At 36.9% G+C, this 27,786-nt stretch overlaps 1 protein-coding gene across 1 annotated transcript in view; it reads right to left on the reverse strand.

Annotated features, from left to right (window-relative positions):
• MYRFL (myelin regulatory factor like) overlaps positions 1 to 27,786 on the reverse strand; it is a 122,526-nt gene that overhangs the window by 88,136 nt on the left and 6,604 nt on the right. The window contains exon 2 of the mRNA XM_030819994.1: positions 6,242 to 6,332. Coding sequence (XP_030675854.1) covers positions 6,242 to 6,332 — 91 coding nt within the window. The remainder of the gene's footprint in view (positions 1 to 6,241; positions 6,333 to 27,786) is intronic.

The following is a 27,786-nucleotide window of genomic DNA, read 5'->3' on the forward strand; positions in this document are numbered from 1 at the left end:
TGGCAGACAGTAATAAGAGCCAGGTACCAGAAATATCTGCATACAGGTTTCTCCACTACTATTGAGGATTCAGGCCTGGTTTCACTCTCTGTCTTAGGAGGGTAGGGGCATTTGCAGGTATGCTGAGGTGGGCTCAATAACAGAACAGAGATGACAGTGACAGTGGAGAGTCAGTGAACTTAAAGTCAAATCAATAGAAATTATCCAATATAACCAACAGAGAGAAAAAAGATTGAAAAAAAAAATGAACTGAGCCTCAGTGACCTGTGCAAAATATCAGAGGTCTAACATTTGCATTCTTGGAGTTCTAGAAGGGAAAAAGAAAGACACTGGTAAAGAAAAATAAATGTTAAAAAACGATGGCTACAAATTTCCCAGATGTGGTCAAAACTATACATTTACAGATTCTAATTTGAGCAAATCCCAAACAGTATAATATAAAAAAATGCTCATACCTAGAAATATATAATCAAACTGCTGAATACCAAAGATAAAGAAAATATCTTGCAGATGGAGAAAAATGATGTATTACATACAAGGGAACAATGATTCAAATAGCTGTTTATTTTTCATCAGAAACCATGGAGGCTAGAAGGCAGTGGGTCAACAGTTTTTAAATGCTGTGGGAGGAAAAAACTCTAATGACCAAGTATTTTATATTCAGCAAAAATGTCTTTTAAAAATGAAGTTGAAATAAAGACATTTTCAGTAGAGGAAAACTAACAAAGTCTATCACCAACAAATCTGCTCTAAATGAAATTCTGAAGGGAGTTCCTAAGGTGGAAGAAGAGTGATGCCAGAAAGAATTGTGGAACTTCCCAAACGAAGATGATCAACAAAAATGGTAAATGCTTGAGTCAATGTAATAGCCTATTTTTTCTCTCTTAAATTCCTCAACGTATACATGAGTGTTGAAACCAAAGATTATAGCATTGTCTCATAGTTTTAAATATATATAGATGCAATACACATGATAGCTACAATATAAAAGGGAAAGAGAAATAGGACTTTTATGGCTATAAGCTTTCTACTTTTCCCGTGAAGTGATAAAATATCTTTAAATTGACTACAAGAGGTTAGGTATGTAGATTGTTGTCCCTCGAGTTACCACTGAAAATAAATCTATATAAAGAGTTTAAAAGGCAATTAATATATTAAGATGGAATACTAAAAATCTTCAAACAATTTAAAAGAGGGCAGGAAAGGGGGAAAAGAAGTACAAGAAGCAGAGGGGATAGACATTTTTTAAAAGAAAAAGATAGACTCAAATCCAAACATATCAATAATTAATTTAAATATAAATTGTCTAAGTTGAGACAGAAATTGTCCAATTAGATAGAGAAAAATACCCAATGATATGCTGAATAAAAAAAACTAATTTGATATATATAGGTTAAAATTAAAGGATGGCAAAAGATATATAACACAAACACTAATCAAAAGAGAGCCGAAACTATTCACAATAGCAAAAACATGGAATCAACCTAAATGTCCATCGATGATAGAATGGATAAAGAAAGTATGGTAATATACACCATGGAATACTATACAGCCATAAAAAGGAATGAGATCATGTCCTCTGAAGGGACATGGATGGAGTTGGAAGTCATTATCCTCAGCAAACTAACGCAGAAATGGAAAACCAAACACCACGTGTCCTCACTTATAAGTGGGAGCTGAATTATAAGAACACATGAACACAAGGGGGAACAACACACACTGGAGCCCATTGGGGGGCCCAGGCGTGGGGGGCAGATGGAGAGCATCAGGAAGAATAGCTAATGGATGCTGGGCTGAATACCTAGGTGATGGGATAATCCTTGCAGCAAACCACCTAGGCACACGTTTATCTATGTAACAAGTCTGTACATCCTGCATATGAACTTAAAATCAAAGTTGAAGAAAAGAAAAAAAAGAGAGCTGCAGTGGCTAGATTAATATCAGACCAAATAGACTTCAGAATAAGAAAAAAGGAGATAAAAAGGAACATCACTCTGATAAAAGACTAAGTTCACCAGAAAGACAAAACAATACTAAATGTGTTTACACTTAACCACATAACTTTTCAATTCAATACAATTATGCTTTCACAAAATCCAATAGAATTGAAGGAGAAGTAGAAACATCCACAATCACACTTGAAGACTTCAACATTTCTGTCACTGTCGTAGATAAAATTAGTAGAAAGCAATCAGCAAGGATATAGAGGACCTGAACAAGAATGTCAACCAACTTGACCTAAGTGATATTTATAGAATGCTATCCAACAACAGCAAGTGAGCATTCTTTCAAGTGCATATGTAACATTCACCAAGATAAATCATATTCTGGGTCATAAAGCAAACCTTAACAAAATTTGAAATCATACAAAGGATGTTCTCTGTTCATAATGGAATTAAACTAGAAACCAGTCACAGAAAAATATATGGAAAATTTCCAAACATTTGGAAGTTACATAATATATTTCCAGCAACCCATGAGTCAAAGAAAGTCAAATAAAATTTCTCAAAAGAAATTTGAAAGTATTTTGAACCGAAAAAAAAATATATATATATAGTATATCAAAAACTGAGTGGGGCAGCTAAAGCCACATAGAGAGGGAAATGTACAGCATTGAATGCTTAAATCAGAAAACAAAGAATAATCTCAAATCACGAACTCACTTCCCACTCTAAAGAACTAGAAAAATAAGAGCAAACTAAACCCAAATTAAGCATAAGGAACAAAATAGTAAAAATAAGAGTAGAAGTCAGTGAAACTGAAAACAAACACCATAGAGAAAATCAATGACATCAAAAGCCACCTATTTGAATCAATCAACAAAATTGATAAATGTCCACATTGATTAAGGAGAGAAGAAAAAAAGAAATAAACTACCAATATGAAGAACAAAAGAGGGAATATCACTACAGACTCTTCAGAGATTAAAAGGTTAATAAAAAATACTATGAATAACTCTATGGCCATAAATTTAACAAATTAGATAACATTGATCAATTCCTTGGGAAAAAAGTAAAACAAGCTAACTCACTTAAGTAGAATGAGATACCATAAATAGCCCTGAATCTACTAAATAAATTAAATTTGTATTGAAGGCCCTCCAACAAAGCAAAGGAACAGATTATTTTGCTGATTAATGCTACCAAACATTTAAGCAAGAAATAAATCCAATTCTACACTATCTCATCCAGAGGATTTAAGTGAGGGAATTTCCCAATGAATTTAAGAAGGGTATAGTTGCTGTGATACCAAACCCAGAAAAAAAAAATATAAAAAAACAAAACTGCGATCAATATTCTTATAAACATAGATGCAAAATGCTCAACAAAATTTTACCAAATTGAATCGAGCATTGTATCAAAAGATAACATATCACAATTAACTGAGGTTTATTCCAGGAATACAAGGCAGTTCAATAGTCAAAAACTAAGCAAAGTAATCCATTATATTAACAGATGGGAAGAAAAAAACATATAATCAATAAATACAGAAAAAAATTGACAAAATTCAACATCCATTTATGATAAAAATTATCAGCAAACTAACAGTGAAAGAGAACCTTCTTAAGCAAATGAAGGGCGTGGTTAAAAAAAATGTATCACTAACATTACACTTAAAAACTAAATGCTTCCCCTCCAAGGTCACGGACAAGGCAAATATGTCTAGTCTCACTATTTCTTTATTCAATACTATACCCAGGTCTTAACCTAGCTCAGTAAGGCAAAAAAGTGTCAAAAGATATACAGTTTGAAAAGAAAGACATACAACTGTCTCAATTTGCAGATGACATGACTGTCAACATAGAATATCCCAAGAAATATATATTTTAAAAAGTTATTATAACTAATAAATGATTTAATTAAGATTGCAAGCCCAATATATAAAAATCAATATTTCTATATACTAATGATGAATAATTGGAACTAAAAATTGAAAAAAAAACCATGATGTTCAAAGAAGAACATGAAATATTTAGGAAAATATGTGCAGTATTTTTATGTTGAAAACTATAAAACACTGATGAAAGAAATCAAAGAAGCCCTCAATAAATAGAGAGATATACCATGTTTATAGATTGGAAGGCTCGATTTTGTTAGAATGTTAAGTCTCCTTGGATAGATCACTAGGTTTAATAAAATTTTAATCAAAATCCCAGAAGAATTGTTTAAATATTGACAAGCTAATTCTAGTGTTTCTGTGGGAAGTCAAAGAAACTAGAATAGCCAAGACAATATTGAAACAGAAGAAAACTTCAGAGGACTTACACTATATGATTTTAAGGCTTATAATAAAGTGCCTGTGTACTTTATATGTAATACATACATGTAATAAAGATCACGTACAGTAATCAAGATAATGTTGTGTTGGCAAAATGATAGGCACATAGATCAATGGAAAGGAATGAAGAGTCTAGAAACAGACCCACATATATTTTGTCAATTGATTTTTTACAACTGTGCAAAGGCAATTTAATGAAAGAAAGTTATTTAACAAATGATTCCAGGATAATTGGACACTCACATACAAAGAAACTAATATAAATCTATATCTCAAGCCTTATACAAAAAAAAAATCAAAATGGATCATAGACCTAAATATAAAACTCTAAAACTTTTAAAAGAAAATCTTTGGGAACTTGGATTAGGTAAAGTCTATATTTCTTAGCTATAAACCATAAGCCATATAAGAAAAATTCAATAAATTGGACATCATCAAAATTAAAACTTTTACTCTGAGAAAAACACTGTTAAGATTGTAAAAACATAAGTGACAAACTTGGAGAAAATATTCATGAATAACATAGCTAACAAACTTTTTATATCCAGAATATCTAAAAATTTTTCTAAACTTAAAGAAAACAACCCCAATTTTTAAAAATGGGCAAAAGATTTGAATTAACACTTCACCAAAGAAAATGTATAAATGGTGAACTAGTACATGAAATGATGTTCAACATCATTAGTTATTAGGAAAATGCACATTAATACATGATATGTCACTACAAACCAATTAGAATGGCTATAATAAAAACAATTTTAAACTCATAATACCCAAGAATTGGCAATGAAGAGAAGCAACTGGATATCTCATGCATTGCTAGCAACACAAAGTGGTACCACCACTCTACAAAATGTGGATATTTTTACAGTTAAGCTTACATTTACAACATGATCCAGCAGTTCTTATCCTAAGTATTTATCATAGAGAAACTTAAACTATTGATCACACAAAAACCCATACTTAAATATTTATAGAAGCATGATTTACAGTTGCCAAAACTGGAAATAATTCAAATGTCCTTGAACAGATAAATGGCTAAACAAACTGTTATGACCACTTAAAGGTATCTTTCTCTGTAACAAAAAAGGAATGAAATATTGATCAAAGATATTATGCTAAATGAAAGGAGGCAGACTCGAAGTGTTATATCCTGTATGGTTTCATTTATGTCACATTCTGAAATAAATCAAAACCATAGGAACAAAAAACAGACCAGTGATTACCAGGGGACAGTGTAGATGGTGAGTCTGATCACAAATGAATGGCATAGGGAAATTTTTCAGTGTTGTATGTTATGATAATGGTAGTGGTTATATTACTATGAACTTGTCAAAACTCATAGAAATTTATACAAAAATTTGAACTTCAGTAGATGTAAATTAAAAATAAAAAAGGCTAGAGTGCCTATATTAATACCAGAAAATAAGAGCAGAAATCAATGAAATAGAAAACAAAAAGTAAGAATTTAACTTTAACCAAAAGCTGGTACTTTGAGAGATTAAGAAAACTGATAAACATCATGTCAGATTAACCAAGAAAAAAAAAAAGACAAGTTACTGACATCAAGAACAACAAATGAATCATCACTATAGATCCCACAGACATTAAAAGTATAAGGGAATATGAAGAACTTTATGCTGATGAATTTGACAACTTAGTTGAAATGGACAAATTCATTGAAAGACACAAACTGCCTAAGCTGATTACTATCAATAGATAACCTGAATAGCTCCATATCTATTAAATATACTGAATTTGCAGATGGAGGTGAGGAATGAGTGGAATTTCTCACAAAGAAAATTCTGCAGTGGTGATATTTGTCAAAGATCCATAGACATAATAATATCAACTCTACCCAAGTTATTTTGGAAAACAGGAGAGGAGGGAACACTTCTTAGCTCATTTAATCACTTCATAATATTTTAAACATCAGCTAGAGAGCAGTGCTCTCATTACTTACAAGGCCCCCAAATCAAAGTCATTGCCCAAGAATTCCTCCAACAGACTTGTGTCCAGGGCTGGGTTCTCCAGAGTACCATTGGCTCCCTGAGCTGCAAAGGCAAATTGAAAATCTTGAGAAACATGAAGATTTCAGTATGGCCAATGGCTAAAAACACTGACAAATCTTTAAGGTCAGGGACTGTGTCTTTCTTATTGTATCCACAAGGATCAACAGCATGGAAGAGGCACAAAGTAAACATTTATTCAACGGGTGGATGGATGGAAGGATGGGTGGCAGTTTTGTTGGTAGGCCAAATTATTTCCAGTTAAGTTCAACAAGAAGTTCAATATCTTGTTTCACACTTTTTTTAGACCTGCCGAAAGGTAGTAAGATAGTTCTGTCCTTTTCCTTAGTTTACAAAATGAAAATAAATGTACTGGTTTCTTACTGACCATAATAAATATGTTGATATTTTTATAGAATAAAATATAGGGCTACATACTATAAAAAAGACAAAATTTTTTTTATTTGCAGATAACATGACGCTATACAACTGATAAACAGAAATATTCAGAAAATTAAATAGGGGTTTTGGGTGATGGGTACACTAAAAGCCCAGACTTTATCAGTATGCCATATATGCATGTAAGAAGTCTGCCCTTGTACTCCTAAATATATAAAAATTAAAAACTTAAAAATAAGCTGGCCAGGCATGGTGGCTCACGTGTGTAATCCCAGCACTTTGGGAGGCCGAGGGAGGTGAATCATTTAAGGTCAGGAGTTCAAGACCAGCCTGACCAACATAGTGAAACCCTGTTTCGACTAAAAATACAAAAAAATTAGCCAGACATGGTGGCGTGTGCCTGTAGTCCCAGCTACTCAGGAGGCTGAGGCAGGAGAATCGGTTGAACCCAGGAGGTAAAGGTTGCAGTGAGCCAAGATCGCACCACTGCACTCCAGCCTGGGTGACAGAGTGAGTCTCCATCTCATAAACAAAAAAATTAAAAATTAAAAATAAACAGCCTGCCTGTAAGCCTTTGAGCTATGATTTAAAATAAATAAATAAATAAATAAATAAATAAATAAATAAATAAATAGAGTAGGTGGTTAAAATTAAATATGAAAACTAATTGCTATATATAAAGAAATAAGAACCATTTAATCATGCAGATACATATACTGGGAAAAAAGATTTTATTCAAAATAACCAAAATAACAAAAAGCATAAGATACCTAAATATATATTTAGAGACAATTCGTTTCACTAAAAAATCTATGAAAGGCCTTAAGAAAAGATTTGAATAAATGAAGAGACCTACATTGTTCTTAGGCTGAAAGACAATATTGCAAAAATCTTACTACACATTATTTAGGATGCCTGCCAACCCCACATATTTGTTTTCAGAGAATTTCCCCTTACAAAGATAGTCTCCTGCAGCCATAATTGTAATACATAACCTCTACAGGCATCTGAATCAGGGAAAACCAATCCATTGGTTGGACAGTGACCAATTCAACTATTTCTCCCAAGAATTTGAACTCATGGACTTTAAAGCTGGTAGTTGAGATTAAGTCATACAATAGCTAAGGCAGAGGACTAGAGTGATAGTCTAAATATTTCTGATCCTGGCTGGGTACCACGGCTCACACCTGTAATCCCAGCATTTTGGGAGGCCAAGGCAGGTGGATTGTTTGAACTCAGGAGTTGGAGACCAGCCTGGGCAACATGGCGAAACCCCATGTCTACAAAAAATTCCCCCAAAGATGAGCCAAGTGTGGTGGTGTGTGTCTGTAGTCCCAGCTTCTCAGGAGGCTAAGGTGGGTGGTTCTTCTGAGCCCGGGAGGTTGAGGCTACAGTGAGCCATGATCGCACCACTGCACTCCAGCCTGGGCAACAAAGAAAGACCTTGTCTCAAAATAAAATAACATATTATGTAAGTGATATTGTGTCCTTCTTAGTGACTTACATCAGGAGGATAATAGTGCTCTGTTATGACTGATGTTAATGTTGATTCCTTGGTTAAAGTACTGTCTGCCAGCTTTCCTCACTGTAAAAGCTCTCCTTTTATAATCTGTGGGGAGATACTTTGAGATTTTGCATACATACTGTTTCTCATCAAATTTTTACCCAATAGTTTTAGCATGTTTTGATGTTCATAAGTATTTTAATACAAAAAATGAAAAACAAACTGAAATATTTTCTGTTTTGGTTTAAGCCTTGGTATTCAGCAAAAATTATTTTTTTCAACTTTGATTTTAGAAATAAAGGGTGTATGTGCAAGTTTGTTCCATAGGTATATTGCATGATGCTGAGATTTAAAGTATAGATCCCATCATCCAGGTAATAAGCATTTATAGACATTTTTTTCCAGTCCTGAATCTAATCCAGAATAACATAATGCATTGGGTTATCATGTCTTTTTAGATTTTTCAAAAAGTACAGGCTAGTTATTTACAGGATGTCTCTCAGTTTTAGTTTGCCTCCTATTATCTTATGGTTAAATTCAAATTGTATATGTTTGACAAGAATATTACATAAGTAAGGTTCATTCCATGAAATATTATGCAGCCATTTAATAAATTTTACAATGTCTCAAGAGAAAAAAGTGGGTTGCAAAATCTTGTATGCAGTGAATTTGTTTCCCAATATAAAGGCAACAGATAGACAATTCTAAAATGAAAAAGTTGAGGGTATAAGACTCCTTTAAGTCCCTCTTGAAAGTAGCTCCTTAACAATAAAATTCAGCCAATCAAGAATGAATCACAAGAAAAAAAACAAAGAATACAGAAACTGAGGTGAAAAACAACCATGGATGAAGAGCGAATTCAGGTAAATATAGGACTTAGACTGAAATTCTAAGGGGATTTTGGCTACAGATCAAAATGGAAAAGTAATAAACTCTGACAAAGAAAAAATAATATAAACAACAAAAACTGGAAAGCAGGGAGATGGGAGGTGGGAAGAGATATAATACTAATTATCTCACCATTCATATCTCAGAATGCATCTTTACTACCTAAACCTGTACCATTTGGTTAAAAAAAATTCTTCAACTTTTTTGTCATTTTTTAAATCCCCTTTCCTTAATCTTGGAAGAATCCTTTAGAACTGATATTTTTAACAGTAAAGAATTACTTTTTTCAGAATTAAAATTCTGTAATTCCTTTAGTTTTCCTTCAAGTTATTTTTATTCTGTTAAATTCAAGTAAAATTAATATTTTATATTAAATTTAATATTTTATTAAAATTGTGCATATAAGATCATTTCTTATAATGATAATTTCTATCCATTTATCTACCTACCCATTGTATTAGTCTGTTTTCATGCTACAGATAAAGACATACCCAAGACTGGGCAATTTACAAAAGGAGGAGGTTTATTGGACTTATAATTCCACATAGCTAGGGAGGCCTCACAATCATGGTGGAAGGTGAAAGGCACATTTCACATGGTGTCAGACAAGACAAGAGAGCTTGTGCAGGGAAACTCCCATTTTTAAAATCATGAGATCTCATGAGACTCATTCACTATCACAAGAACAGCACAGGAAAGACCTCCCCCTATGATTCAATCATCTCCCACCAGGTCCCTCCCACAACACGTGGGAATTATGGGAGCTACAAGATGAGATTTGGGTGGGACACAGAGCCAAACCACATCACCCATCCATCCATCCACATATCCTTCTATCTGTAGATATTCATGGAGAGATGATGAAATAACATCCCACCACCATTAACACTGGTTAGATTATAGGATTGAGGGCAATTGATCATTATTTTCAAGTCCTAATTTTAAACTTTGGAAAAATATTTTATACAACTTTGGGTAAAATTATTTTCTAAAACAATTAAAAAATCAAGTTGCCAAAATCAACTCAAAGAGAAAGTCTGAAATGACAAATAGCCCCGGAATAAATAGAGAAAAATTTCACCCATAACCATCACCCTACCGCTGCATAAACAAGCAAGGTTCCAATGACATCAAGGATCATGCTTTTAAAACTTTAACAATATAACTCTTCTACCATTTTCACAATTGTAAAACAGAGAAAGAATAAAAATATCTAAAGTATTTTCATGAAGCTAGCATAAAATGAATGCCAAAATCTGACAGAGATGAAATGCATAAAGAAAACCATAGACTAATATAATTTGTGAATGGTATACTCAAATCCTAAATAAAATGCTGTCAAATGAAATTCAACATTAAAAGAAAAATTTATCATCAAGAAACACAAAGATGACTCAATACTAGAATTCATATATCAAAGGTAAAATAGTATTTGACCTTCTTAATGCCAAAAGGCATTAAACATTCAACATCAATTCCAATGAATATATCCTTAAGATTATATATATTCATATGCACATATATATTATGCATGTGATAGAAAACTAACATCAAATAAGACCCAGTGTTGGCTGGGCACAATGGCTCATGCCTGTAATTCCAGCACTTTGGGAGGCTGAGGTGGGCAGATCACTTAAGCCCAGGAGTTTGAAACCAGCCTGGCAAACATAGTGAAACCCTGTCTCTACTAAAAATACAAAAATTAGCTGGGTGTGGTGCCATGCACCTGTGGTCCCAGCTACTTGGGAGGCTGAGGCATGAGAATCGCTTGAACCCGGGAGGTAGAGGTTGCAGTGAGCCGAGATCCCAGCACTGCACTCCACCCTGCGTGACAGAGCAAGATCTGTCTCAATAATCAATAACAAAAACAAAAACAACTAAGAGCCAGTGTCACGTTTAATGATTTAGAAAATTAGAACTACTGTATTTTCATTAATGTTAGAAATAAAATAAGTATTTTAGTTATCATGTTATTACACAATACACTGCTAAATGCACTAGCATCCCACTTAATCAAGAAAACAAAGAGAGGTATGAATGTCAGAAAGGTGGAAATAATTTGCATATGACATATATTTTAAACTTATAAAATCAAAGAATACCAATTAAAACTTGTTTAAAATAATAGGCAACTTCAATAAGGAGACCACCACAAAAGTAATGTATAAAAAATAGATTTCTATATTCAAACAACAGCTACTGAGAAAATGTAATGCAGAAAGATCCATTTATAATAGGAATATAATTGTTAGGAATAAAATTAAATCAAAAGAAGAAACTCTAAAATTCTGATATAATGAAGAGAAGATGAATAAATTAAGAGCATATTTTGTTTGGATAAAAAAAGGCAATAGTATAAAGATGTAAATACTCCTAAATTAATTTATAAATTTAATATATCTACAATCAAAAATTTCTTAAGGAAACAAACTGATTCTAAAGTTTATCTCAAAGAATGTTAATGTGAAAATACCCATGACAATAAAAAACATGTGCGTAAAAAAGAGATATTTACCAACAAGATGTACAAAAGTAATATAAATATTGTGTTGCAACAATAAACAGACCAATATTTTGAACATAATAAAGTCCAGAAATAAACCCAAAGATATTTATGAGAATTTAGTTTGTGATAGATGTATCATTTTATGTCCATGAAAAAAAGCTACGTTCTATACTAGAATCTCACTTCTACACCAAAATGAATTCCTAGATGTATGGAGGATTTAGATAAACCGTAATATTACTAGAAGAAAACAGGCACATATGTCTGTATATTTTGGAAAGAGAAGAAGACTCTTAAACCATAATAAGAATACCAAAAAATATACAGAAAAAAAGGTCTATAAATTTGACTACATAAAAATTGAATTTTTCAGACTACATGAAAAGCAAGGTTGAAAGCAAATGCTGCTTCTAAGGTTTTAGACTAATAATTCTCAAATCAAAGCTTCTTAATGATTGCCTATATCTTACTCACTAGAAAACGTTCATGAGGGCAAAGATCATAGTTGTCTTACTCGTCACTGTAACCTCATAGTACTAAAGCTTTTTTCTTTTTCTTTTTTTAAAGACAGAGAGAGAGAAGTCATTTGAAAAGCGAGGTAAATATTTTCTAGGACTCCAGAGCCAGCTAATGAGGAAGTTTATGTGTCTGGATAACAAATGCATAGAAAAGCCACAGAGATGGAATCCAAAATGTTAATGGTGATTATCTTCAGTGACAGTGCTTTGTTTTGTTTTCTCTTCTTTATACTTCTGTTTTATTCTTTAAATGTATTACTTTTGTAATCATAAAGTTACAAAAGAAGTTCATCTCTGAGTAAGAATAAAATGACATTTTTCTTTGAAAAAAACAATATTTGTTGAATGAATGAATGAATATCTTCACTAGCAAGGACTGGATTGACAATCCTTAGTAAAGACGTGACATTACTGGGGCATATGCTCTCTGTTCTATATGCCCTCCTTCACCCCATCCTTTCTGCAGTTTCTGAGCAGAATACATTAGCACCCAATAACAAAAGGGCCTTGAAATGTGAGTTTCCTTCAGAGCCCTCTGACTAAGCCTTTGTCTTACTGCAGCAGTTTAAGTGGCACAAGAACCTCCCACCCCACCAGACAATTACCAAAGAATTGTAGCTCCTGATTGCCACTAGTTGATAGTCAATAGCCAATATCTAAAAGCCAGCATCCAAGGGTTAAACTAAGGCAAGGAGTTTATTTGTGCTGAATGCAGAGGAGAGCCAGTTTTGCTGGAGTCAACTGTTCTCTAAGCTGCCACGGATAAACAAATGCACTCAATCCCATCATTTAGAAGGGTGTCAAGAGCACTGCAGGATGCAGGTATTATCTTTGGAAACTCCCAATCTCCATTCTGTGAGGTACGCTTTGTTTCGTGCTTTGTTTTGCTAGAGGATTATAATATTCACATCTGTAAAACCTGTAATAACAAGGTTTTGTTTTTTTGTTTTTTTTTTGCTTTTCCCAACAGTGGAAAGTCATAAGGTTTTTCTTTCATCTTATTAAAATCTGAAATAGATGACAGATAATTGAATGAGGTCTTAATAAATTTTGTGGGTTTTTTCCAGGTACAGTTTAAATACATAATAGTTCTGCTTTCTATCCCTCACTCCAATACTTCTCAAGTTTTATGCTGGCTTCATAAAAAGAATTTGGAGGCTTTTCTTCTTTCTCTACATTTTAGAATTGTGAAAATTGTGGAGGAGACATCACCAACTCAATTTGTTGACATGAGCTAAGGCGAAAATGGATGGAATATATCCCACATGCCTCCTGGATTCACAGGAGTGATTCCTAGAGATTTAGATGGTCAGAAATGACCTCATAGTGGAGTTGAGTCTTCAGTTGGACTTTGAAGAAAGGCTAGGATGGACAAGACAACTTCATTCTTTCATAGATTCAACCACAATTTACTAAGGACCTACCATGTGCCAAGTATTGCACAAAGTTCTGGGGACCCAGCTGTGAAAAAGAAGACAAGAACCCCTTAGAGGGCTTGCATTCTAAGGGAGGGAAAGGAGGCGACATTGGGGGTAGGGTAGGACACATATAACATATAAAAATAACAAATAAAAGTATATTTTTGGAGTGTGAGGAAAACAAAACAGGCTGGTATAATAGACTGTGATAGAGGGAGCACTTTTCTATGTGGATGCCTCTCTCAGGAGGGAGCCAGCCATGCAGGGATCAAGGGCAGAGTGTGCCAGGTGGAGAAAAAATGGCAGTGGCAAGAAACAAATCATCCAATGGGTTAGAGCACAGGAGCATGGGCGTAGGACAGGAGGGCAGAGCAATAGGAAGCCTTTGGAGAGTGACATCATATACTTTATGTTTTCGAGGGTCATTCTGGTTGCTTGTGGGAAGATTATAAGGGGACAAGAAGAGAAGGAGATCAATTTAAATACTTCTGCAGTTATCCAGGGACACTCAGAGTTTGAATTTCTCACTCTGAGCCAAGCAAAAGAACAAGCACTTTGCTTATGTGATCTTATTCACAACAGCCCTAGGAGGTGTCCATCAATACTACTCCCAGTTTACAGATAAGGCCAAGTGATTACACAGGTTAACCAGCTTGCCCAGAGTCACACAGCTTGTAAGTGACACACAGGGAAGCCAACCCAGGCTACTGAGCATGCTCTCACCACCGCCCCATGCCCCGCCACCTCCCCAGCAATGCCAGCCAACTGCAGGGAGGACTGCCTTGCTTCTACTGCTTCACTGGGCTTAAGGCAAGCCGACTGCTAACAGAAGCAGATGGAGGGAGGAATCTGTTTAGTTTTCCTCTGAAGCCCCTGCTGGTGTCCCATCTGCTTTATATGGCACCCTTCACTCTCCCCTCCACACCCGCCACACAATTGCTCAGGTAGAAATAGGAGGTGGCCCATAGATTCGAAGACCTGACTCCTGCGTCACTTGCTTTACATCACCCACCGGCCCCCACCTGCTCCCCCAAGTAGAAATAGGAAATGGGCCACAGCTCTAGGACCTGCCTGATGTGGCTTGCCCAAACGCCTTAATGAATAAGGAGAGATGATCCCTGCAGTAGCTGGCTTCCTCTTGGACTCCAAAATCCTATCTGTAATTTCCAAATCCAAAGGAAATTACTCAAAAAGAGAAATCCACAGTGTCAGATAAAATTGTTTTCAGGAGGTTTTACACACAGAGAACAACTCTCAAATGGCTCCTAAAATAAATCTCATGCTTTTAAAAATAATCGCTTTGCTCTAAATGTTTTTAACACTTGTTTATAACACCCAAGCCTGCCAAGAGGGCACCCTTAAGCATCCTATCCCCCATCAGGGAGGCTCAGTTTGAAATCAGGTTCCACTCTTTACTTCTGTAGCTAGGAAGGGCTGTCACAGTTTTGCTTACAAAGGGAGAAGCTGCCTAGGCCTCCTGGGTGTGTCAGAGAAGCTGTCCCCGTACTGCTTTTGTAAAGCAAAGCTCTTCCTCATCCTCACCCTCATTCTCTGCCTCCCTTTCCAGGTGCAGCAAGAGCTATAAGATAGTAACATGTCCTGCTGCTCTTGGCCTTAGGAAGACAATAAAAAGGCACTTGGTTATGAAGATGAGTCCATCAGGGAGTACTACAAACACACCCAAGTTGCATCCACAGGACCTACTAAAAAATCTACGTATGCCTATGGGGCTTCTCCAAGGCATGAGCAGGGAAGGCACAGCAAAGACCTTGCTTTCAGGACTCCCTGCCTTCTCCACTCACCACCTGCCAGTCCTATATAAAGATCTTTTCTTATTTCCATCCAACAGTTTTCTTCATCACTTTCCCCAACACTGATAAGGCCCTCTTCTTGATTTATTCTTTCACACTTGGTGCCACACAGTATGCCCAGAGAATTCAGACAACTGGCAAGATGACAAAATTTGTTCCAACAACTCTAGTTGTTTAAAGGATTTTAAAAATAATAATGAAGGTCTCCCAAATGGTTGCCTTCTGGATTTAAACATAAAGATAGTTTCCCTCTGACATGCCAGTGTTCATGAAAAACTGGAGTGGAAATGTTAATAGATATTTCGAAGAAGAAGGAAGAGGAGAGGAAGAAAAGAAGATATAGGAGATGAAGAGAAATAAAATACTCCCCTGCTCTCATTTGCTTAGAATACTTTTGCCTTGAAAAATCCATTAAATGTAGTACTGGATCTAAAATCTAACATTGGTGTGTAGAGACACAACCAGTCCAGAGTTAGAGAAGTAAGGATGACATTTTCCTAGAGATATTACCAATCATTAATTGACTAATTGCTTTATTCATTTACTTACGCATTTACTTATTGTTCATTCTGTGTCCTGAAATAAAATCAGAAACAAGCTCATGGTCCAGTGAGAGGACAAGAAAATCAGCTGTAGCAATGCAAGGTGTTAAGTAATGATGAATGTGTGCTTGGATACCATGGGAGCCTTTTAATTAGGCTGGCCTGGGGTGAGCCAAGGACTTCCTATCACACTTGAGAGGGCTTTTTAAGGTTAAGTAGGGATTCACTAGGTAAAAGATGATAAACATCCTAGGAACAAAAAAGGCATGTGCAAATAAATTCAAATAATCAACAGCAGGACTCTGTGGAAACATGCCCGTAGTCTGACCACAGCCAGGAGGCAGGTGAAGAACATGGTAGAGACTGAGGGCCGCACCATTCCTGGACCCCACTGCCAGCTGCATGTGCTTTTATTTCAATCACCATAGCAATTACGTGTTGTGTATCTCTTTCTCTCTGCTCAACTCTAGGCCTTTCTAGGGCAAAAATTATTTTTTATTGTACAAATCCTAAGCATCCAGAACAGGATTTAGAATATTATAGCTATTCAATAAATGTTGACCTTGTTAGATGAGTAAATAAAGCTGTGAATGAATAAATGTAATTATGAATGGTGGAAAGTGTATTATGATAAGAACTTTATTTTGAAAGTGATAGAGTCATTGAAAAACTTTAAGCAGGGGAGTGATGTGATTAGGTTTATAATTCTGAAAGATCATTTAGCCTGCAGTTGGGAGACTGCACTGAAGCTGGGCAAGACTAGTTCGAAGAGACTAGTCAAGGACGTTGCCAACATTAAGCTTCCCACATTGCATTTCTTAACACAGTGGATATGTGATATGGGCCAGGCATAGTGCTAAGGGTTAGAGATCCAAACACAAAGAAGCAATAGTAGTTAAGGATTCTGGTTCTATAGTCAGGCTAGGGCTTACATCTTTGCTGAGACTTAGCTGTGTAACCCGGGATAAGTGAGCTAGCCTCTTAGTGTCTTCCTTTATTTACTTTCCTTATTTTCAAAATGAGGCTAATACAAGCATCTACCTCATAGAGGAGTTGTGGGAATTAAATGAGATAATACATGCAAAGTGCCTAGCATAGGTCCCAGCTCAATAAATTCTACCCCTGGTCATTACCATTAGTTTCTGTGCTCAAGAAGTTTATAGACCAGTAAGAAAAACCTGACACAAAAACATATCATAGCAAGATAATGTGACAACAGAGATGCACACAGGGCATTGTGGGTCACTTTAATGACTCAACAGGGCAAAAAGATGCCAGGAAAAGCTTCTAAGAGCGGGGGTCAACAAGGCTACAACTATCAACAGAAACAGATCCTAGGGCCTTGAATGCTGTGAAAGTCTGACCTGGTGTGGTGTGGTCAGGAAAGTGGAAGAATGTGCAGCAATGTGCTGGAGCCAGGTTGTACAAGCTTGTGCACATCTCTTCCAACTTCATATTTAACATCATGTGAGTAGCTTGAAATCGGCCATAGTGAGAGCATTTACACCATGGAAATGAGGAAACGCTACAAATCAGGGCTGCTTCCCAACTTTCCCTTCCCCCAAACCTAGAGAGTTGCTTATTAAACATTGACCACATCACTGTATGTGGCTAGTATTTGGGAGGATAAGCCATTGAATTTTGTGACTGACTGTAAGAAATCTAGGTGATTCCCCAGTCCCTGTCTTGATGGTCATGCTGGTGACTTGAAATAGGAAATATGAGAGAAGTGGATGAGGAGCCGGGGAAGAAGCATGAGTTTATCTGCATGGGGCCATGTACTCTTTTGTACTCTTGGAGATAGAAGTGAGCAGCAGGGCACTGCCCCCAAGAAAAACTCCACCTATCAACCTGGAATCCTGGGAATCTCCCAGTCTCCTTGTACAGATAGTTTTACATTGACCCAAGAAGAATCTAATCAGTTATTTCAAACAGAAGTAACGTAACCCATTGTTGGAAATAATAACTGAATTAAAAGACTGTCTCTAGCTGGACTTTAACATGACATGAATCACCTGGAATTTATGTGCCTGATAATTGAGAGATAAAATAAAAATTAACCTTTATTCAACTTGAGTAAATAAATAGTTCAAGCACATTGTGTAACAGGATGGCAACCCCCACATGGGTTTTCTAAAACTGTCACAGATGCAAAAATTTGGCAAGGATTATTAAAAACTTGGCTGCTGGACTCTAAGAACAGCAGAAAACATCCAGAAACCTACACGTGTCCACCAAGAACTAGCCGTGCAAATGGACTTCATTGCCTTTCCTGCTCAGCTGCCTGACTGGCAGATTAGGAGACTCCCGAAGGAAATGTATATTTTTATTTCAACTAGATGCTAAATGAACTTACTCATTCATTCAAAATTCATTGCGTATGTAATGAAGAGCAGTGTGCTAGGCACCAAGGATACAACAGTGAGCAGCACTAAGGCAGGAGAGGGGAGTACAGGGAAGTCAACAGGCAGGAACACTGCAGTGGGATGTCAGACCCAAGCAGACATTTAGAAGGAGCTTTTGATACAACTTGGGGAGTAGAGAGGAGAGGTCAAAAATGGCTGTATTTATAGCTAAGATGGAGAAATGTAGAGGAAATTATGCTAGAATCAGGTGAATTTGTACCTGGGAGAATAACTGTCCCCCCGAGAGCCAACCTGAAGAAAATCCTAAAATTCAGCATAAAATTACCTGCTCTCATCCTTCTCAATAATGTTATTTGTAATTTGGAAAAATATAGAGAAGGCAAACTTGACATACATTCAGACAGCCTGAAGGAAGTGGGCAAGGTACAATATAGTAGAAAGCGTCAGACTCTAATCTTGACTGATTGCATTCATAGCTGACTTTGGCAGGATAAGATTTACTAGGTTAAGCATACAGGTTTGCACTGGTTTTTCTGATTATGTAAATATAATATGGGGAAATTTGGCTTATGAATGAATAGATGACAAAGACATGGGTGTTTTAGTTTTGTCATAGGTTTGGAAAAGACAAGGAAACTAATGTAGAGTTATAATAATAAAAGTATTGAGTACAGAACTAGGATAGTGCAATTCCTGTTCCTCTATGCATAGGTCAGATCTTGAGGATGTGGGACCCAGATTTTAAAAGGAACGCTAACAAATAGTAGGGGATCCAGAGGAGATCCAGCAAGGAGCAAAAGAATCATGAGCTAAGCCATTTGAGAGACAATCAATGCAGAAGATTGATAATAATTGGTAAGTTTAGTGTTCTTTTATTATGTACCAATACTATGATAAGAATTTTACATTTACTTTCTCATTTAATACTCAAAACAATTTTATTCTATGAGATAGGTACTATTATTATCCCTATTTTTCAGAGAAGTTGTCTTAGTGAGCTTAAGTATTGCTCAAGTTCAATAACACAAGTGTCATTGCAGGGGCTCAGGTGTTTTCTACTATAACACAATGTACGTGTTCCTGAACAACCTTGCTTTTTGCAGAATTGTAAAAAATAGCAAAAGAATGCAGAGTTGAAGAAAAACACTAAAAGTTAATAAAAACAATGACATGTCTAATGCAAATTTAAGACATGTTAAATTATTGTTAATATTGCTAAGTACTTCAGCAAATATTAGCATTTAGCCTTTATTTAGAAATATTAGAAGGGGTTGCAAAAAAGAGTTGCAGTGCTGAATTATGAAGACCAAGGGAAAAGAGAGGGGGAAATTGAGATGATAATAACTAGTTTAAATGAATTACAATCCATCTGATAAAGCTGAGTCAGAACCTGTTCTTTCTAGGTTCAAGGACTGTCCTCCTCTATCTGACAAATTTGGCTTCCGTTTGCAGGAAAGAAGGTGGGTGTGCCTGCTGGTGGGGTCAGCCATACATAACTTTAAAATGTTATGGATCTACGTTCCTTTAGCATTACAGTTACTAAAATGCCACATGAATCCATTCTTCATTGCTTTTTCACAAACTTAGGAATCACTCAGGGTAAAGAATAAATGACTGCTGGTTGGCTCGATGTCTTTAGAGAGCTGCACTTGTGGCTTTGCACAGCTTCTCAGTGAATAATCTAAAAATTTTAATGGGATTCAAACTAAGAAAGGAAAGTGACTAGTTCATTGCATCATGTAACCTCTATCATGGTAAAAGTATTTCAGGGTCTTTACTAGTACATTATCAAGTTCACACTTCTCCTTTTAAATTAGTGATTTGAAATATAAATTAAGCATGATCTTCCGGCCTTTCTGGAAGCCTGGGAATCAATTTTTCCAGCAGTTTGAGAAACTTTACAGCTAAACCTTCTTCCAGTCCTACAATGTGAGGATTAAACTTTTATGTTACATCCATTTTTTCTTTGACAACACACATTAATGTTAATATACAGAAGAATAAATAAAACAACAAAAAAGAAATAAAACACCATTGACTACATGTTAAGCAATATTAACTTTAGCCATAGAAGATAAATTTGGGAAAGAGAAGCTGACAGTTTCTTTTAAATGACAGGAACATGTCTCATAGAAATGAATAATCTCATTGATTTTATAACCAAGGTTTGGAAGAATTATTATTTCGGTTTGTACTATTAGAAATTCTAATTTGCCCAAGGCCAAAAAAGGAGGAAGAAGATGAAGAAGAAAAACAGAGAGGAGAAGAGGAGGAGGCAGGGGAGGAAGGGAAAAAGCCTTTCAAAAGGAAGGACAGCTAAAGAGGAGACACCACCCACAGGCTCTGCAGGTGAGTTGGCTCACCTGGAATGTACAGTGTTAAATATTAAATCGATGTTCCCCTGGGCTGACACTGCATGGCACAAGTTCAGCAAGATGTGACAAGAAAACTGCTCACCTATGGCTTTCAGGAGTGCCTGTCCTTCCCCAGCAATGCCTTTCTGTCCTTGCAAGTCAGGCAGAAAGGGAAAGGGCAGTCAAATAGAACACTGTCTGAGGGCCTAGTCTTCAGCCAGTTGCAGGATAAAGAAGGAAATCCAGAAGACTTGGAATCCTGGAAAAAGGATTTCAGTTTTTTATTTATTGACTCAACACATACATTTGAGTGACTGCTATGTACCAGTCCCTAGGTGCAGAGGCTACAGGAATGAAGAAGGCATAGTTCCCTCCTTCCAGGTGTCCATAGGAGACAGACACGGAAAAAAGGTATTCATTACATACTTTGAAAGGTGAAGTGCAAAGTACTGTGGAAACACACTGGGAGCCCCTGAGGGAATGACGCCAAAGCCAGAACCTTGAGTGAACCAAGTTAACCAAGTAAACAAGGCAGGAAAGTGTGCTCCAGAAGGAGGAAGCCCCATGTGACCCAGAGGTAAGAAGAGCATGAGACTTAGAAAACTGCAAGTCAGGCAGGCCTGGGTTAAATTCTACTTTTACTTAACTTCTCTGGGCCTACTTCCTCATCTGGATGAAGGAGATGGGTTTTACCACCTTACAGAGTTGCTTGCAGATGAAATGTGATAACATATGAATCTGCTCCTGGCACATGGCACACAGTAAATGTGCATCCCTTTCCAATTCCTCCCCTGCTCCCTGCCTCCACTCCCCCGGAGACAGGGCTCAGAACAATGAACCGATTGTTGAACTCATGACAGATCAGTTACATCCAAGCAGGGGGTTAGGCAAAGTCCGAAAAGATGGAAACTTTGACTCTGTCCTGAAGAGGGAGTTGGGTAGCCAGTGGCCAGTTTGTGAGCAATTATACAATGGCTAGGGATAAGTAAGTGACAGAAGGATAGAAGGGAGGCAATTTTCCCAAATACTGACTATATTTATTGACATCTCGTTCTAGAATACGGAAGCTAATGGGCCAATACGTGTCTTTCCCTGCTTTTCCCTCTGGGTAGGCGGAGTGGTGTGCAGATGAAGAGAGTGTTGGACTTGGAATGAAAAGACAGGGTCTTGCCTGAAATTTACCAATCCGATTTTAGGCACATCTGTCAATTTGTTAAGACTCAATTTTTTTTTTTTTAATGTGTGAAGGACCAACAAGTTGATGGAAATGCAAGAGTTTGTAAAATGTCAAACTCTATAAGCAAGCATAACACAAATGGCAGAGTGAGAAAGAAACTTTGAAGTTGAGTTAAGAATGAACTGGCAAAATAAACACATGTTAATATTGGTGGCCGTCTATAGATTTTTGCTTTTTTTAAACACTTTCACAAAAAGCCAGCAAAGAGGAGGACAGGTCCTGAGCATTGCTTCACAGACCTGACCTCCTCACCACCAGTAAAGGTTATTTCAAATTCTCACTCAGAAACCTGCCTCTCTCAGGAGAAGGAAGCAAATTTTTTTTGTCTTATCCTTATACAGATAAAAGGAGCTAACAGCAGTTCTTCAAATGCTTCTTAAGGAACAACACTTGAGATGAATGGACAATAGATTTTAAATTGTCCCTCTTCTGATTGACTGGAATTAGCCTGCTCATGCTAACAGCTAGATCTTACTCTTATATTCACACAGAAAAATCATTCCAAGGAATATTTACTCTTAGCAGAAGAGCTTTGACTAGCTGTTATCTTGTGGAATTATAATCATTTGTGTCATTTCTGCCTCTTCCTGAACATAGGACTGATGCAGGAGTGTGGGAAGAGGAGGGCGTGTTCCCTAGTTAGGGCTCCACCTCCATGGACCTAGGTGAGGACAGGCATTTCTGTTGCATTTCCCAAGACCACCTGGCCTGCCACATCCCCCATCCTGCGCCTATAAAAACCCGAGACCCTAGCAAGGCAGAGACAGAAGCAGCTGGAGGGCAAGAGTTGCACATTGGTGGAGGAACACACAGGCGGCTGGACGTCAAGAGGAATGGACCCACACCGGCATGCCGGCTAGCCACTGACCGGCAGAAGCACACGGAATTTGGCCAGGGCAATCCGGGCCACTGAGTGGGAAAACCATCTCCCTTCTGGTTCCCCCATCTGCTGCGAGCTACTTCCAGTCAATAAAACCTTGCACTCATTCTCCAAGCCCACGTGTGATCCGATTATTCCGGTACACCAAGGCAAGAACCCGGGATAAAGAAAGCCCTCTGTCCTTGGGAGAACGTAGAGGGTCTAGTTCAGCTGGTTAACACAAGCCTATAGATGGCAAAACTAAAAGAGCACACTGTAACACACATCCACTGGGGCTTTAGGAGCTGTAAGCATTCACCTCTAGACACTGCCGTGGTGTTGGAGCCCCACAGCCTGCCCGTCTGTATGCTCCCCTAGAGGTTGGAGCAGCAGGGCACTCAAGAAGCGAGCCACTGCCCCTGTCACACACCCTGTGAGGGGGACAAGGGAACCTTTTCCATTTCAGGAACTTTCATGAGACTTATCAATAGATTTGTTTCAAAGCAACAAGCTTCCCTAACCCAACAATGGAAGGAAAAAAGAGGATCATTGTCTTCACTCTTTCCATCAATGGAATCCACTACATATACAGAACACAGATAGGAACAAGGGCAGTAAAATTCCAAAGATGTCTAATCTGCTTTTGCACTGTTTTAATACAGATGAATAAAAAAATAGCTATGCAAATTAAAAAACTGTTTCCCATGCATGCTTTTATGAGCGGTTAAATACATGAGTTGTACTGGAGTTCTTTATGGGATGTTAAATAGTAATATATCCTTCTGGGTTATATGGACTTTCAAACCTTTACTTCTGGTTTTTCATGAACAAAAACAGCAGAAGTAGTTAAAAACTTCTATCCCTTTTAAGGAAGTAGAGAATTTAGTTCAGATCTGAGCCAGCTTCCCCAAACCCTACCAAGGCATGGCTGAATGACCTACTTGAGGTCAGTGATTAACAAGGTCAGCAGATAGCATTTTTCTGTATGAATTTTATACCACCCCAGCCTTTCCTGAAAGACAGTTGATAGATAAAAGAACCGGTCCTTTTAAAGTGAGAGCATCATAGAACATAGGTAAACTGAAAAAAGTTATCTCCTTAAAATGAATTTGCAATCTCTCAACTTCAGAACTTCTTACAGATTTACTATAAAATTAGAACAAAATGCTTCAGACGATCTAAGAACAGGACAATAATAACAATATATTTCTTTCAGCTTTGAGTCTATCCCCAAACAAAGAATGCCAACTAAACCTTGGAAATATATTAAGTTTCACTGTTCTGTGTTTTCTGAAAAATGTTGATTTCAAGACCAACATGGAAAAGCTGAACCTTTTGCAATAAAAGGAAATACTCAGTACTTTGTCCTTTGTTGCTTGGCAACTAAGGGCTATAAATGGATTTTATGATTATAAATTCTCTGGAATTAATGTGAACATGTAAAACTTGTAATAACTCCCTGGAGACAGGAGTGTTTCTTTGAAAAAGAAATGTATGGATCTATGTATGTAGCTGTACTCGTTCTTGTTTCACAATAAATAAAACAAGCAATTTGGTTCCTTCACACTTGCAAATACTATAATAAAAACCACTACCATTTATTCTATCATTTTAATGTTTTATCATTAATCTTCCCAACCATAAGAGGGTAGGTGTTATTATCCCCATTTGACAGATGGAGAACATTGAAACTTTAAAAGGTCGTACAATTAAGATGCAAAGAAACCAGGATTCAAAGCCACGTGTGCCTGAAACAAGGCATATGCCATTAGCCTGCATACCACAGAGATTCCTAGGAAGCGTATTTCTCAGCTCTTAATAGTTGAGCTATTGGTAGCTTTAACCCTACGAGAATGACACTAATTCTCAGCATCAAGTCACATGATGCTCTCTTCAGAACACATTACTTCTTATTGCCACATATGACATTTGTTTCTTATATTGTTAATACCAGGGTATCAACCACTGGGGTCTCATCTTGCTGGACTTTTTGTCCTGAGTCCGGTTACCCAAAATTACAAGATTAAGAGTTAATATTTATACTGCACTTCTGAGCATAGCCTGCTGCCTAACTTTCCTCTGTATATTTTTGTTATGCACAGAGCAGTACTAAAGAACAGTGATGGTGTTCTGATATCTTTGTACTCTTATTAGTGGACTTACATTATGAGTTTCTGGAGCTGCCTGCTCAATGAACATAAGCCATTACCTTTTTACCACTAACACCTCATCTTATTGTGCTAGAGCTGGGATTTTCTAAGGAATAATGGCAGATGGCAGTAAAGTGCCAACTGCTAGCAGTCCGGAATAATTTTACATGCAAATTGTACAAAAAAAAAGAAAGAAAGCCCTGCTTATCTTCTGCTTATCTTAACAGGAGACATGAGTTCTACAACTACCTCTATAGATGTTCCCTGTGACCTGATTAGAAGACAATGTGCACAGTGGATAGGGACACAAGCCTTCAGAGCCAGACAGACTTCCGTCCAAATCTAAGCACTTCACATACATAATAGCTGTGTTACCTTGGGCAAAGTACATAACTTCTCTGAATCTGTTTCCTCATCTCTAAAATACTGACGACATTATCATTCATTGTGTTGTGCAAATTAAGAATTAATATAGCTAAAGTCTTAGTACAATATCTAACATAAAGTAAAGCATTCATTAAATGGCAGTGGTTTTCCTTCATTAAATGATAGTGGTTTTCTTACTGATCACAGGCTGCTGTCTGCAACCCACTGACTGGACACCCTTCTCCACTGCACGGAATCCTTTTTTCAAGGTCACATACAACCTTCTTTTCCCCAGATTCTATAGGCAATTGTCTTGTATTTCAGAAACATTTGAAACGTTTGACCATATTCTTCTTGAAACACTTTCTTTCCTAGTTTAACACCACACTCTCCTGGTTTCCCTCCTACCTCACTAAACATTCCTTTGCTAGTTACTTTCACTTGGATCTCAAAATGTGATCTGGGACCCTTTTCTCTATCTGTACCCTTCTTGGTGATCTCACTTAGTCTCAGGGGCTTTAAACTGATGACTCTTTAAGCTGATGACTCCCAAATTATCAGCAGCTCTAATCCTTCCTTGAGTTTCAAACTCAATAATCCAACTGCCTCCTCATCGCTTCCACTTGGTTGTCTAAAAGAAATCTCAAATGTAAAATGTCCCAAATGAATTCTTAATTACACACACACACACACACACACACACCTGTTCTTCAGTCTTCCACATCTAAGTACATTGTACTACCATCCATGAATTGTTGACACCAACACCTAGGCATCATCCTAAACAGATTCCTCTGTCTTCCTCACCCCCAAGTCCCACCCATCTGCCCCTGCCTGTTCTCCTGCTTAAAACTCTCCACACTGAGAATAAAAATCCAAACTCTAATGTCATTTTCTACCACCCTCCCCATTGTTACTCATACTTCAAGCACTTCCACCTCACTGTTCCTTTCCTACCCCTCTGCCAACCACTTCAAGCTCAGTGACTGCACAGTTGTTCTTTTTACCTAAAATGTTCTTCTCCCAGACAGATGCATGACTTGCTTCTGGTCATTCTTCAGGTCTCAGCTTGAATGTCATCCCCTCAGAAACCATTCCTGATTGTCTTAGCTCAAGTAACTCTTCATCAGACTCTCTGCACCACCATCCGGTTTTATTTTCTTCATAATTAATGACATTTTGAAATCATTGTTTTATTTATCTCCTGTTGTCTTCTCCCTTCATCTAGAGAAGAAGCCACTATAAGGCAAGGATTCTGCTAATTCATCACAGAGTCCCTGGCTCTTAGGAGAGCAGCAGGCTCATGAGAGACAGTCAAATATTTTTTGATTGTGTGAAAGTTGATCACACAAATTAGGTCATTCTTGTCATAGCCAACTAAAACAGAGTCATGAGGCCAGGGGGAAAAAGCACTCAGGGCATATAACATTGCTCAAAAAATGTAATTCTCTACAAGCCTGGATGCTGAAAGTGCTTGCTATATAAACTTAGACCAGTTTTATATCTAATCGTTGCTGAAACAACCTGCTACAACGCTTAAAACTAGTTTTACCCACCACTGTCGCTCACCAACCAAAACTTGCCAGCTCCCTAAACTTTAATAGTGCCAATTAATTTCCTCAAAGAACAAAATATAACATTTCTCCTTTCTATAAAACCTCCAGCCTCCTCTTTATTCTTCAAGCATACCAAAGACAACCTAGCCTGCTTCTATGCTCCAAATTGCAATTCTTTCTCTCCAAATAAAACATTAAATTTAGAGATTCATCTCTACATTTTTATTTTGACTTTGACAACTGACTGAATAAACAAGGTAAGGAATAAATGACCTTGCAGCCACTTACTATCTGGATAACCCTCAAGCAAGTTACCTAACCTCTGTCAGCCTCATGTTTCTCATACAAGGATAGAAATCCCCCGGAGCTGCCTTGATGCTGAATGGAGAAAATAATAATTAAGAAACAATGAGAATAATAGTAACTAAAAATTACTGTCTCTCTGTGCCAGGTATAGTGCTTCACAACCACATTTTGAGATAATAGGGTTATCCCCATTTTACAAGCAAGGAAATTAAGGCCCGCAGAGCCTTATGAACCTATCCATAGTCCCAGAGGTAGTCAATGGCAGAGCTAGGAATCACAGCCAGGATGAATAACTCAGAACCCATGTTCATAAGGATGATTCTGCACTCAGCACATAGTAAGTGCTTGGCAACAGTTATTATGATTATTAATTAGGTTGTAGATCAGGGGTTGGTAAACTTTTTCTGTAGAGCCAGATAGTATTTTAGGTTTTGCAGGCCATATGGTCTCTATTGCAACCATTCACCTCTTCGATCACAGCATCAAAGCAGCCACAGACAATATGTAAAAGAGTATGTTACAGTAAAACTTTATTTGCAAAAACAGGCTGCAGGCCAGATTTGGCCTGTGATCCATAATTTACTGACCCCTGTTGATGATGAATAACTAACATTAAGAGATGCTTACTGTATGTTTACTAAAAAGCACAAATTATATAATCCCATTTTTGTTTTAAAAAGCACACAAGATAGACACCAAACTGAACACAGTTAGCACTA

Source organism: Nomascus leucogenys, chromosome 10, assembly GCF_006542625.1.
Source record: "Nomascus leucogenys isolate Asia chromosome 10, Asia_NLE_v1, whole genome shotgun sequence".
In the NCBI taxonomy this organism is placed as follows: domain Eukaryota; kingdom Metazoa; phylum Chordata; class Mammalia; order Primates; family Hylobatidae; genus Nomascus; species Nomascus leucogenys.